General features: G+C 43.6%; 1 protein-coding gene across 1 annotated transcript; it reads right to left on the bottom strand.

Moving 5' to 3' along the window:
- Positions 1 to 3,178: 3,178 nt before the first annotated feature.
- On the bottom strand, positions 3,179 to 13,459 carry LOC308664868 (cystatin-2-like). Its single transcript, XM_081322413.1, has 3 exons — positions 13,175 to 13,459; positions 11,259 to 11,372; positions 3,179 to 4,120 (listed from the first exon to the last, which is right to left on the bottom strand). The coding sequence occupies exons 1-3, from the start codon at positions 13,391 to 13,393 to the stop codon at positions 4,043 to 4,045; spliced, it is 411 nt and encodes a 136-aa protein (XP_081178539.1). The 5' UTR covers positions 13,394 to 13,459; the 3' UTR covers positions 3,179 to 4,042.
- Positions 13,460 to 14,929: the final 1,470 nt, after the last annotated feature.

Here is a 14,929-nt window from a genome sequence, read left to right on the forward strand (position 1 = left end):
ATTTACAGACATTTCTAAAATTTTATTTTATTTTTATTTTATTTTAATTCCATTTATATCCCACCCTTCTCCGAAGACTCAGGGCGGCTTACAAGTTTTCACGTTGTCATTATTGGGTACTGAGTGTAGATTAATGAGGAAAAAAATGAATTTCAACAACTGCAGAATTAGGCTGCAGCAAAAGTGAAAGGGGGGGGATCTGAATGTTTTCTGAATGCACTGTAAGTATTATTGCTACAAATGATACAAGGTACATGAAAGCAGACTTCTATTGGGAAAAGATTACATATTCTTAACAGTAAGAGCAGTTTGATAATAGCATTAATTGTCCACAGAGGTAATGTGTTCTAATCAAGAGTAGGCAACCATCTGCTGCAGATACTTTAATCTGAACACCCCCTTTCAAATTTGAATTTTAATAGGGAGGCACTTTCAACAGCATGACTTGCGCTTTACTTTTTATTGATCAGCCTAAATTACACATTATCTACCTAACAGATGTGTTATCTTATCAACAGAATGTCAGCTCTGAATGCACACATTACTGATTCCAGACATCAGTTCAGCACTTCAACCATATCTTCTGAATATAAGGTCTCATCCAGATGAGTGGAATACAGGATTCTTATAAGAATCAACAGTATGGGGTCTCTCTCTCTTTCTCTGTGTGTTTGTGTGAAGCAGCATTTACTCAATACCTCTTATGAAACTGTCAAGGGCTTGGCTGGAAGTCAGGTTGAAATTGATCTAAAGGACTCAGGCACTCTGATCAAAACAAGTATATGAGAGCTTCATTTTTTTTTTAACTTAGGAATATCACAACTGGGATAGCCTGACTAAGACTGGCTGCTGTTTGGTTCCTTGGTATTCCTCTTTCTGAGGCCATACAATAATAAAAAGTTAACAATGCTCTTCTATCAAAGAAAAAGTTATTTGGTGCCATCAAGTGGTCAATTAACATATTTCTATAGGATTGATAATTATTTTATAGATTAAGCTGAACTCCATCACTGCAAAGCATAGAATGAGAAAATTCAGGGCAAGTTTCAGAATGTGAAAACTTGTTCTACTTTTGATTTGTAATTTGTGATCTATGTTCCCCAAAAAGGTTTTTTTTAAAAAAACAAACAGTACTTACTCAAGAAAAATGTTTAGTAGAGTTCATTAATTAGCTTTTGTTTTTATTATGTAAAATTTATTTATTTTTATCCTTCATTTGTTCTTTTATAAGTAATTCAAGGTAAGAAACATACTTAATATACCTTCCTTCTTCTATTTTCCCCACAATAATCATGTAAAATAGGTTGGGCTGAGAGAAAAAATGACTTGCCTGAAGTCAGTCTAGGCGCCTTTCAAGAGTCTCCTGGTTTGAGATTATTGGAGTTTTCAGAATGATGCAAAACAATTTATCAAGACTTGATACCTTTAAAGACTTCAGAGTTTTTTTCAGCGCTGTACAGTGATTTTTACACAATGTGATGTGTGGGTGATTCCCCACAACAAAATTTGTCACATTCTGCTAAAAATGAAACACTATAGATATTACAAGACTTTTAAAGGTTTTATTATATAGGTTCTTAATTATTTTTAGATCCTAAAATACTCACTGTTTTTCTGTTGTATATGTATGTAACAGTTCTATTATATAGTTTAGTGTACTTGGCCTTATGGCTGTAATAAACTGATTTTATTTTTTTTTATTTGAGCTGAGGCTGTGGAAGCTAGGCTGAAAAGGCCAGTGTTTTCCAAACAAATCTTCTTTCATTAAAAATGAAATTGCAGATATGACACACACCATGCATTTCTCAGCAACTGAAGATTAAAATAATTATAAGATCCAATGTAAATGATTTGTATTATCTTAGAAGAAAATAGCCTTAAAATAGTGGTACATAAGATGTTAACCTGCAAGCTTAAGAAATACAATGGGATGGATGGACCAAAGTATTTTATGTTCAACTTGTATTGAGGGATAAGGATCCCAAGGTAACTCATCATTTCAAAGTTTGTTCCTCCAGCTTACAAAACTTGCACGTTGCTGATAGCAAGCATGATCGTTATCTTTTTTTCATTTTGTATGCTTTATTTTGAATGTTCTGTTCTGTAGGTTGTTATTAAGTACTGCTAACCCATGACCCATTGGGTCATCATTAAAGTACTAACCCATGACCTATTGGGTCATCATTTCAGAGATATTTCTTTATCTAGAGAGAGAAATACAATAAGCCTGGCTGGGCAAAAAAAGCACCTGATCAAACAATGAAATAAGGTTGATTTGGCATTATCTATTTTTAACAAACCTGTGCTGGCTTCTAGTTATAACTTTCTTTGTTTCTAGATGTTCGCAGATCTGTTTTTTTATTCTTTTCCAGTATCTTTCCTGGTATTGATGTTAGGCCGATTGGTCTGTAGTTTCCTGGGTGTTTTTCCCCCTTTTTTTGAAGATGGGAACCACATCAGGTCTTTTCCAATCCTTTGGTAGTTCCCCGATGCTCCAGGATTTTTGAAAGATATGGTACAGTGGTTCTAAGATGACATCTGCCACTTCCTTCAGGACTCTGGGGTGTAGTCCGTCAGGTCCTGGTGATTTATGTTTATCAAGATCAGACAGGTGTTCTCTTGCCATTTTTTCCTTTATTTTAGCTTTTATTTCTAGTTTGATAGGATTAGGCAGAGAGATGAACTGGGTTTGACTCTAGTCATGTCTAAAAGACAGGGAAGAAAAGGATGCAATCTCCATTTTGTTTGTCAAGATTTTCTCCACTACAGGTTTTACTAAGTATGGGTCACTGATCTGTAAAAAAAAAAAATTGTACATGGAGAAGTGTTTTGCACCTAGCCTCAAAATTGTAGGATTAGTACAGAACTCAGCAGCCAGCTTAGTTTTTGAGAAAACTCATGAGTGACTCACATGATTGCCAAATTATTTTTGTGAAATACGGATTATTTTAGAGATTTTACATGATCCCCCCACCCCCAACTTTTTTGTTGCGATAACCTGAGGGTGAAATCTTCTCTGCAGGCCCACCAGCTCTGAAATGCACTCTCTTCAGAGTTGACAGGATTGAGTTTTTGCCAGATTTTTGAATGCTTTTAAAATACTCACTGCAAACAGACTTTTAATTACTTCCAACAATTCTGATTTGTTGCTTGGATGGTAAACTGCCAAAAGACTCCGTGGCTGAAATAATAAATTTAATGAACAGAAAAACCAGGCGCATTAAAGACAGAGCCATCAGTATTAAAAGAACTGGACGTGGTGCACGACCACAAGGGAGATTCAAGTTCAACTCTACCCCACCCCCTCCCTCCAGGTTGGAGGAGATAAAAGGAAAATTCCAGTCAAGTCTCCTTAAAGCCATCACCTTTAAGCCCATGGCTGAAATTGGTTTAAGTAATTGTTAACTGCACTGGGATTAAAAATAGAGCTTCCCTCTTGTCCCCAAACCTCAGGTTTTGTCACCCACCACAACAGTAGGCAGTGGGTGATACAGTAGGGAGGAAAGGCAATAGGATAAGGAGTGACAATGAGAAAACAAATGCCACGGCAGTAGTTCTCTGCTGATTCAGATATAGGTGGGGGGGAGGGGGAAGATCCTCACACCCTTACCCATGAACACCATTTCCATGTAAACATAAAAAGTGCCACCAGACAGTTTGTGGCTTTTAGATCGAGAGTGCTCTGCCTTGTGAAATACACAGGCAGCACAATTTTAGAGATCATGTGTCTCCAGTAGCTAAATCTTTGTAATGAATATTAAGAGAATAGGCATCTTTAAAAAAAAATCTTAACATTTGACAAGAAAACCTTTAATGTGATTTTTCTCTGCTGACACAACTCATACTTGCAAAATAAGATGATGCTTATAAAGTACCCTAAAAGGGAAATTACAGGAAATAGTTTGCTTTAGGAACTCAGAAGCATTGCTGAATTAGCGGCAACAATTCTCACTTGGAAATGTGTCTGGATTGTTAGTCATTTTAACTAGAGACATAGGATCAGAATAGTAGAAAGCTGCCTTGTAGGAAACCAAGTATGTTTTTAGTTGCAGGTACTTTTTTCCAGGGAAATAATACCTCTCCAAGGAACACTGTAAACCTTAAAAGTGCAGGTCACGGTCTGCAAACAGGAGAAAGAAAGAAAAAACATGAAGTATTTCATATCACATTTCATAACTGGCAATCATAATTAACTGGCAATAACAAACTTTTGATAAGGTAAATCTGACCTGATCTCACAGAGCACCTGAAAGTATGGATACTTTAAATCAACTCAATTTCAGTCAATTTGAGAACTGGAACTTTAACCTACGTAGGATAGGCTTCTCCCTCTGCTTTCTACATTTTCATCTTAAACTTGCAGGATTCTCACAATATGACCTTAGCCTGATTGCAGCCTATTAAAGATGCACATGCTCTTTATGACTGTATGCGTCTGTTGGATTTTATCAACACATCAAAAATTGTGGATGCGTAGGTGGGGTGATGGAATTAACTAATTAACTTCATGCAATATTGAAAAGGTGTCAATCTACAGTTGACTCACAGCAGTTGATTATTGAATCATCAAATGTGAATGAATACTTTTTGCCAGATGGTCAAGAAAAGCAACATGGTCAAATTTGAGCTGTTCTATCCCTGGCGTATATTTTGAATAACTTTTTCTCATTTTGAAATTTCATATTAAAAGTGGCATTTTTAATTATTATTTTAAAACAGTAATATTTAAAATGTATCAAATACCCCCAGCAAATGCTGATGAGCTTTTTTATGAAAACCACTCATCCTGGCAGGTTGGTAACTAACTAATAAAAGTAATACTAAATATCTGCCATAGAAATGAATGCCTTCCATATACTCTCAGTGGAAAAAAAATCAATGTGAGGTTGGCCTGCTTAACCTTACATTCAATCTTTTCCAGATCACCACTCAAGAAAAAAAGTCATTCAGAAATCAATGGAAGCCCCGTCCATTATTTGCATATTTTCCCAAGTTCTTAGACAAAAGAAACCGATGCTTCAAATATTGTTGTACAATTCCCCTCCCTCCTGTCACAGTAACTAGATTGATCATTAGAAGCACTAATCCCCATTTCGGTCTTAATGAATAGTTTCTCTCTCTACGATGAGTTGCCGTGAAATTATGTTTTTGAATCTTATGGATTCTATCAGTTAGCTAGTATTATGTTATTATTCAGGACTTAAGGGTAACATTTGGGCTCTTTTCCAGAGTGAAAAAGCAATAGCAAACAGTATGTTTTAAAAGTAAAAGAAAGCTTCCATCTCCTCCTTTGGGACAGACTGATTCATTGACAATGTGCCATCAAGTCATGGGTGACTCTTGGCAACCATATAGATTTTCTCCAGGATGATTTGCCCTTGTCCTGGGCCTCCAGCAATGCTCTTTTGTTGCTACCGTTAACTGTGCCTATCTACCTTTTCTTCTCTTTCCTTCTACTTTTCCTAGTGTTAGAGCTTTCCCCAGAGCTAAAACTTTGCACGTTTGTGTCTAAAATAGGATCATTTTAGCCTGCTCATTTGTGCCGCAAGTGAGAACTCTGGGTTGATTTCTTTGATGATCCTTTTTTTTTGGTTTATTTGTTTCTTGGCTGTCCCGTGGTATTTTCAGGAGTCTTCTCCAAGGTTCAAAAATGTCAATAGTTTTCCTATCCTGCTTCAAGTCCAACTTTTCCTTCCATAAAGCGTCACTTGCAACAGTCTGATCTCTACAGGTACAGCAACCAGAATCGGGACCAGTAGCTTCATCACTGGTTGCAAAGCGGAAAACCAGGTGATCACGACTGTGCTTTCTCTTCCCCACTCAACTTCCTTGCCCTTTGGAATGTTCCCTCTGGGACTGGGATAATTACCAAGAAGGGAACTGCATTTACATTCATTGGAGAGGAAAGGATGGTAAGAGAATATGAAGGCACACAATGAATACATATCAAAAGGAATGTGGTGGCACCATAAGCATGCTACCCAAATATTGCCCATTGTGTACCTGCTGATTTCTTGTAAAGCCTTTTCTCTCCAATCTCTCTGCTCTACAAAGAGACAGAACAGGCCAGGCACAGGAGATTGCCCACAAAAAAAAAAGAACCCACTTGGATCTTTATTTCCCCTTGCAGGGATTACAAGAGACTAAGCAGACACACAATAGGGAATACATTGGCCTGATTGTATAGTGCACTCATGGCTCTTCAGGGCTGCAGAACCACCACATTCCTTCCAATGAATATTCCTGATTGTGTGCCATCTTACATTCTTGTAATCTCCAATTTCTCCATTCTGAAGATGAGAGAAGAAAAAAAAACAAGTCAGACACAGGACAATACAATACTGACTGTAATGGCAATCACTGCACACTACGACGTCGTAAATTTGGGCATTGGTCGTAAAGTTATTTTCTCAGCACCATCATAACTTTCAACAGTCAATGAATAAGCAATTGCCAAGCAAGGACTATCTGTGTACACCAGGGGTGTTAAACTGTCGGCCCACAGGCCGGATGCATCATAGCAAAACTGCGCCCACCCCATTGCCGGCAATGGAAAAAAAGTCACGACATGTCACACGACATTGCGAGTTTGACACCCCTGGTATAAACATAGAATGGCATTTGGTATCTTTTCTAAGGCCTTCATGACTGCTCTACCAAGTGCTAACCTGCAGCATATTTCTTGACTGCTTGTACCCCTATTGTTGATGGTTGATCCTAAAAGGCAGAAGCTATCTACCACTTCAATATCTTCATTATCAATTGAAAAGAAAAATTCTTAGAGCTGTTTAAATTACCGTATATACTTGAGTATAAGCCGACTCGAGTATAAGCCGAGACCCCCAATTTCACCCCCAAAAACTGGGAAAAGTTGTTGACTCGAGTATAAGCCGATCCGCCGTTCTGCAAGCCTCCGCCACCGGCGGAGGCTGGATCCGCGCTCTGCAAGCCTCTGCCGCCAACAGAGGCTCGATCCGCCATTTTGCAAGCCTGAATACACAGGAATACCCTGTGTGGCCGCGGCTCTCGGGGAAGCCCTGGCTGTCCGCTTCCTCGCTCCACGCTGCCATTCGGGGCCCGCGCGTTCCCCGGGCAAATCGCGGCGCCCAGCAGGCGAGGAAACACGCCCGCTCCAGTCGCCCCCCCTTCCCTCAGGAGACGCGAAGCAAGTGACCGCCCGGAGCTTACCGAGGACTTGCTTCGGTGCTTCCAGGATCGCGCGCACCTCTCCCAAGCCGCCGCCGTCCGGAGACCTGCCGAAGTTTGGGGAGGTTTGGGGAGGTGCGCACGCACCTCCCCAAACCTCCCCAAACGTCGGCAGGTCTCCGTTCCTCCTGCCGACGTTTGGGCGCCTCCCCAAACCTCCCCAGGTCTCCGTTCCTCCTGCCGACGTTTGGGGAGGTTTGGGCGCCTCCCCAAACCTCCCCAGGTCTCCGTTCCTCCTGCCGACGTTTGGGGAGGTTTGGGCGCCTCCCCAAACCTCCCCAGGTCTCCGTTCCTCCGCGCAGACCTGCCGACGTTTGGGGAGGTTTGGGCGCCTCCCCAAACCTCCCCAGGTCTCCGTTCCTCCTGCCGACGTTTGGGGAGGTTTGGGCGCCTCCCCAAACCTCCCCAGGTCTCCGTTCCTCCGCGCAGACCTGCCGACGTTTGGGGAGGTTTGGGCGCCTCCCCAAACCTCCCCAGGTCTCCGTTCCTCCTGCCGACGTTTGGGGAGGTTTGGGCGCCTCCCCAAACCTCCCCAGGTCTCCGTTCCTCCGCGCAGACCTGCCGACGTTTGGGGAGGTTTGGGCGCCTCCCCAAACCTCCCCAGGTCTCCGTTCATCCGCGCAGACCTGCCGACGTTTGGGGAGGTTTGGGCGCCTCCCCAAACGTCGGCAGGTCTGCGCGACGTTTGGGGAGGTTTGGGGAGGCGCCCAAACCTCCCCAAACGTCGGCAGGTCTGCGCGGAGGAACGGAGACCTGGGGAGGTTTGGGGAGGCGCCCAAACCTCCCCAAACGTCGGCAGGAGGAACGGAGACCTGCCGACGTTTGGGGAGGTTTGGGGAGGCGCCCAAACCTCCCCAAGCGTCGGCAGGTCTGCGCGGAGGAACGGAGACCTGGGGAGGTTTGGGGAGGTGCCCAAACCTCCCCAAACGTCGGCAGGAGGAACGGAGACCTGCCGACGTTTGGGGAGGTTTGGGGAGGCGCCCAAACCTCCCCAAACGTCGGCAGGTCTGCGCGGAGGAACGGAGACCTGGGGAGGTTTGGGGAGGCGCCCAAACCTCCCCAAACGTCGGCAGGAGGAATGGAGACCTGGGGAGGTTTGGGGAGGCGCCCAAACCTCCCCAAACGTCGGCAGGTCTGCGCGGAGGAACGGAGACCTGGGGAGGTTTGGGGAGGCGCCCAAACCTCCCCAAACGTCGGCAGGAGGAACGGAGACCTGGGGAGGTTTGGGGAGGCGCCCAAACCTCCCCAAACGTCGGCAGGTCTGCGCGGAGGAACGGAGACCTGGGGAGGTTTGGGGAGGCGCCCAAACCTCCCCAAACATCGGCAGGAGGAACGGAGACCTGGGGAGGTTTGGGGAGGCGCCCAAACCTCCCCAAACGTCGCCAGGTCTGCGCGGAGGAACGGAGACCTGGGGAGGTTTGGGGAGGCGCCCAAACCTCCCCAAACGTCGGCAGGTCTGCGCGGAGGAACGGAGACCTGGGGAGGTTTGGGGAGGCGCCCAAACCTCCCCAAACGTCGGCAGGTCTGCGCGGAGGAACGGAGACCTGGGGAGGTTTGGGGAGGCGCCCAAACCTCCCCAAACGTCGGCAGGTCTGCGCGGAGGAACGGAGACCTGGGGAGGTTTGGGGAGGCGCCCAAACCTCCCCAAACGTCGGCAGGAGGAATGGAGACCTGGGGAGGTTTGGGGAGGCGCCCAAACCTCCCCAAACGTCGGCAGGTCTGCACGGAGGAACGGAGACCTGGGGAGGTTTGGGGAGGCGCCCAAACCTCCCCAAACGTCGGCAGGAGGAACGGAGACCTGGGGAGGTTTGGGGAGGCGCCCAAACCTCCCCAAACGTCGGCAGGTCTGTGCGGAGGAACGGAGACCTGGGGAGGTTTGGGGAGGCGCCCAAACCTCCCCAAACGTCGGCAGGAGGAACGGAGACCTGGGGAGGTTTGGGGAGGCGGAAAGAAGCAGGCAGGCAGGGCGCGGAGGAACGGAGACCTGCCGACGTTTGGGGAGGTTTGGGGAGGTGCGCGCGCACCTCCCCAAACCTCCCCAAACTTCGGCAGGTCTCGGACGGCGGTGGCTTGGGAGAGGTGCGCGCGATCCCGGAAGCACCAAAGCCTCGGCCGCGCACAAGTCCTCGGTAAGTTTTTTTGTTGACTGGAGTATAAGCCGAAGTGGAATTTTTCAGCCCAAAAAGTGGGCTGAAAAATTCGGCTTATACTCAAGTATATACGGTACATCCTCAAAACCTCCATTAGTCGCAACTGCCTTACTTTAGTAAAGAGGAAATAATAATGTTGCAGCTATTGTATTGCTGAATAAGATCTTGTGACTATTTAAGGAAGAAAAGAAGGGTGCTTTTTTCTGCTTTATTTAGCTATAACCTTCTGAGTAACTAGGCAGCTAATTCAAGCAGCTTTGGCATGGCAACATTTCTCCCTAACAAAAACACTGAACTCTTTGTACACTGAACAGAAAACCTGTACACAAAGATCCACAGTTGCCTTTTTCTGTATATGACTGTTGCTGATAAAAGTCCAGTTTGTCTGAGCAATCACCCACTATTTACAATCCTCCATAACTGGTTTTGTTAAGATGGGATAGAAGAAGGATACAAGGTGACCATGTGATCTGAAAAACATTGGTCTGGTGCAAAGATTTTCCTTACGACTCTGGTTAAGTGGGCATTAAAATCTGACTGAAATCTACGACGCAAGTTAGTAATAATGACTAACATTAAGCACCACATACTTTAATGAATTACATAATAGATTAGGGTAAATACGTAGCATAATTTTTGTTTCCCTTATTAACATATTGAGGGCAATCCCTTTTCTGCTCTTGAGGATTACCGTATCTGAGCTGCCCCCCCTCTGCCCCCATCTAGTGCTCATCAGGATTTCTGCAGGTCAGATACAATATTCCTAGTAAACATCTACCTGGGAGGTGAAATAAAACTTACTGAAGGCATTTTTCTTTAACAGACTACATGTTAAAAACTAATACTTTAGACACTTCAGAAGAGTGTCAGGTTTGAGCCCCAATCTCACATTTGCTGAAGTTAAAACAAACTCATCTGTTGGGAAAATCCGAGCCAGGCAAGGAATCAAGCAGAGAGCTAATCTTGAGTCATTGTGCGGTAGCAAGAGACATAGGACTGATTTCTCTCCACACCCCAATAATAATAATAATAAATCCATGAGATTTTATCCATTTGTTCCCAAGGGAGGATGAGCAGCCTGGAGAGATTGTCAGGCACAGGCAACCATATCCACACTGTGAAAGTTAACTACTTTACAATCTTGTACTCTTTTGTACAAGAATCTTCCTTGGGAACAAACAGATATAATTCCACGGAACTTGCGGGAGGGGGGAGAGGTCAGCCCTAGGTCTCTTGTGGCTACACTACTCAAGGCTAAGTACCTGCTTGATCCTTCCTCCTTGCCCGGTTGGTAGTTTCCCAACCTCATCTTACGTATTTCTTCCTAATATTTTTGGGAGTAGTTGTGCAGCTCGTTTCAGCGAAGGTTTGTAACAGAAGTTCTTGGGATATCATTCGTGCCCAGAGAACTGAGTAGCTATATAAAGCAATCATCACATTAGATTTTAAAGTGACGTTACAGAACCCAGAATCACATTATGCAGACTGTCAAGAGCTTTGCTTTTTGGCATTCCCCTACTGTGGAGCAAATTAGGTTGACGATAAGCAAGGCTGTTGATAGAGGAACAAAACCTAGAGTAATACAGAAATGGATTTAACTCTCACCTCAATGATATATTCAGGTATTGCCTTGCCCACATCTTTTAATTCACTGGAAAATTAACAACAAAGAAGACAGTACTATACTGGGATACCACTTTCGGTGCTCAGTATTACATAGTCTGGACTTCTCTGCAAAACCACCAAAAGGGGAAGGGAATACAAGCTACTTTGTTTCTCTTCCTCCAGTTTAACATATTATTTCTCATATATCACCCCACTTCATCTCTAAGATTGAAGGGAGATCAATCATGTCTAATTCTGCTTAGTCCTTAAAACATTGTCCTTTTTTCTGCCACGTACCTTTGCCATTTCAGGTGCAGTATGAAATGCACAATTTTCAAGATCAGGTGCTCTATTACGGCAAACTGTTCGTCCAATATTAACAGTGAAGTAATACATAATTCCACTGACAATCTGCATGGTATAAAAAATTGGAATATGGAACATTATGGCACTACCCAATACATGTTTGAAAATATTTATCATTCTGACTGCCCAAGATTGTAAAGGATATTGAGTGATAGGCCTGACTGCAAGAATGTTAGTGAGTGAAGCTATTGCCACCTATGGAAACAAATATGAGACAAAGGACATTTCTTTTCAGATAGAGTGATGGGGGGAGGTCAAAGGATCCACGCCTGGAGAATCTAATTCACCCAAAGGAAGCATCACAATATGGTGGTCTTACTATACTTTTCAGCCTATGGCAAAAGACGATACCCATCACCTATTCCACGCTGAATGTGACCGATTGATCACAAGACAGCAGTTGCAGCAAGCTTAGGAACTGGGCAGCTCTGTCCTCCACACAACACCATCATTCTCCACCCCCAATATTTGACATTCAAAGTTGCTCAATCCTGCTTAATGGTAGAGCCAGCTCTAACTGGATGTAATTGATGACAGTTTCATCTCTGCAGGAGTGAAATACCCTTTAAATATAGTGAACTCCTGTTCTCCAAAGGCATAAATGCAAAACTAACATTGCCAGAGTGTCTTGATGGACCTAAAAAAGAGTGAGAGTTTGAAACAGATGAAGTTATCTCAAAAGCTTCTTTGAGGCTGGAGTGGATCTGACAATAGACATATGCCACACTAGAAAGAGTGAACGAAAGTAGTTCAGGTGTTGTTTCAACCACGCATAAGCTGGTGGCACTGTATTAGATAGCTATTTTGGTAGATTGAATGGCTCAACCCCTGCTGTAAGCAGCAATTCTTTCATTTTGCATGGTAGGCAAGTAAGAAAGAACAGTATGATAGTACTGATAGCAAAATTATGTAGGAAGCTGGAGCAGGGAGCCAATAAAGAAATGAAGGTGGTGATCTTGGAGATAATGTTGTTAGAATGAAAGTATTAAGAAAAATAAGTAGGATCTAACCGCATTGTTTGTAGGGGAGGGGTATATATATATGCACATAAAGTGATCTCTTTGCCCACATCTTCCTTTTGATGATACCAGCTAACAAATGGCAAACAGGTAGCTGTCTAAGATCAAAATCAGTAGGCCAAGTGACAATATGTGCTAGTTCTGACTAAGAAAGCGTATGAAACACCCACAATGTTTTATCTGAAAATTGGATATATCATACTCCAAAAAGTTAGAAGGGTAAGGGCATTTGTAACTCATACTCCTGTGCAGTTTTTATTTCCAGTTTAAATCTCCAAAAGAACTACCAACTGGATTATACCCAAGGACTGCAAACAAAGTTATCTAATCTCTGGGCTGGGAATTGCAAAAGTGATGGAAAGGAAAAGGGAGGCACTCTCTGACCTAATTAAACCAAGGACATCCTAGTCAACAACAGCCCACATTCTCACTGGCTTCCCTGCCAGATAGGCAAAAGAATGCTCCTTGCCCCAAATTACTGTAGCAAACCTGAGTTTGCCCTGGTTTTGTCTGCAATTAACTCTCCATCCGCTTCAATGTATATCAAAGGGAAGCAGGGATAAACATCCGAACTCTGTTGGGGTTAAATTGCTAAACTGCAGAATGAGCGCGGAGGGGTGGGGGGGGGGAGAAAGGGGAGGATTTACAACCCCACTTAAAAATATGATGCCCCTTTTATTAACAGCGTAGAGGCATCAGTGTCTAATTTCACAGCTCTCCGAAGGCCGCACTCGCAAAACCTATTACTGTAAATTAATGTCTTGGAGCCTGCCCGGCTGACACCCACTCCCACCCCGGAGTCGCGCCTTCGCCTGCTTATTCATTTACCTGCTTTTGGGCTGTGACCACTTCTGAGACGCGACTACTATACATATCGTTGTTGCGGCTGTTGTATTCGTTCATGGCAAATTGCAGGGCCCTACCCACGTCCTGATCCCCCAGGGAAGCGTTCTCCAGTCCCCCGAGGAGCCTCTCCCCGAGCGCCTCCTTGCAGATACAACTGAGGAAGAGTAGGCTACACACCAAAAGCCCCTGCAACAAGGCCATCTTTACTCCGAGATGTCTCCTAATCTATTTGCAGCCTGCTGCCTTGCGCTTCTTCTTTCATAGAGCCTCCCTAGACGGAAAGGAGGCGGAGTCTCGCCCCCAGCCAATCGATGCTCCTTCCTCTGGAAGGCACCGCCTCTCAGCTCCGCTTTTGTTTTTGTTTTTCCAAAATATATACTGCTCAAAAAAAATAAAGGGAACACTTAAACAACACAATGTACTGTATTTAATAGTAGGATGTCTTATTTTCTGTTCCCTTTATTTTTTTTGAGCAGTATACTTTTTTTCTTATAAGAAAAAAATGATTCATTCATCTTGTGATTCCCCCCCCCCAACTTTCTATTCTTTTTTTTCTCCCGATAAACTAGGAAACCAAAGATTCAGGCTCACCAACCTCTCTAAACGGCCCCTTGGGGTTTGCAATCTTTAGAAGAGCAATAAAAAGCTCTTTTAACTCGTTGATTTCCTGATCTCCAAAAGCAGGGTCAGATCTGATTACCGTAGTGTTGGATGGGAAACCATCTGGCAATCCAGGACTGCAGGAAATCTGAAAAACATGCCAGAAGGTGGAAATGGAAAATCATTTCTGCACTGTGACCAAGACAGTTGCATGGACTTGAATTGTGGTGTTTTGTGTGTGTGTGTGTGTGTGTGTGTGCAAAGAATGGGTTGAATATGAAAATTAAAGTATATAATGGAGGTACCACATACATGGAATACTTAGCAAATGGTCCAACGTTGATTAGATACATAGTGACAACGACATTGGATGTCCAAATAAAAGGATGTATGATGTCCTTTTTATTATTTAATATATTTGTTAACAAATGCGTAACAAAAACTTTGCTTTTGAGGAAGGGCATAAAGTAATCTTTGTGGGAAAAACTTTGGGCTTTCTTTCTTTGTGAATTGCTGCTAGCTACCTTCTGTTTAACCTTGAATGCAGTTTGGAGCAGCTAGATATAAATTTGTGGTTACTTTCACATCATATGTTTCTGCCAACTGGAGACTGTTCCCAGAGGGGGAAAAAAAGAGTTTATATAGTACAGGGGTAGGCAACCTTGGCTCTTTTATGACTTTGTGGACTTCAACTCCCGGAATTCCAGAGCCAGCCATGCTGGCTCAGGAATTCTGGGAGTTGAAGTCCACGAGTCATAAAAGAGCCAAGATTGCCTACCCCTGAATAGTATATGTATTTTGAGACATGAGGAATGGGAGGAGACTGAGGGAAGGAGAGACCATATAGCAGGACTAGACAGTTAAATAACCACCCAATAACCAGATGGTAAACTCACTTTTTATGACCCTATACTCCCTGCATAGAGAGAAACCCCAAACACAGATGCATCCAGGTTTACATGTGAACAGTTGCAGTTTTTTCCTTGCCTGAACCAGATCTCAAAATAACAGGATGATGAAGATGATGATCATGTTATCCATTCATTTATGTCTGACTTTTGGTGATTCTATAAGCCAGGTGTCTCCACGTCTCCCAATCCTGCATGCTTAAATACCGTAATAGAATACAGCAGTATT

The sequence above is a fragment of the Vipera berus genome (genome assembly GCF_964194415.1).
Source record: "Vipera berus genome assembly, chromosome: 3".
NCBI lineage: Eukaryota > Metazoa > Chordata > Lepidosauria > Squamata > Viperidae > Vipera > Vipera berus.

Bases quoted from the DNA above. Each gene is read 5' to 3' on its own strand.
- LOC308664868 (XM_081322413.1), bottom strand. From the start codon at position 13,393: ATGGCCTTGTTGCAGGGGCTTTTGGTGTGTAGCCTACTCTTCCTCAGT. The intron at 11,373-13,174 runs GTAAATGAATAA...TATACCATGCAG, and splicing joins TGGTCACAGCCCAAAAGCAG to ATTGTCAGTGGAATTATGTA. The intron at 4,121-11,258 runs GTACGTGGCAGA...TCCTGTTTGCAG, and splicing joins CTGCACCTGAAATGGCAAAG to ACCGTGACCTGCACTTTTAA.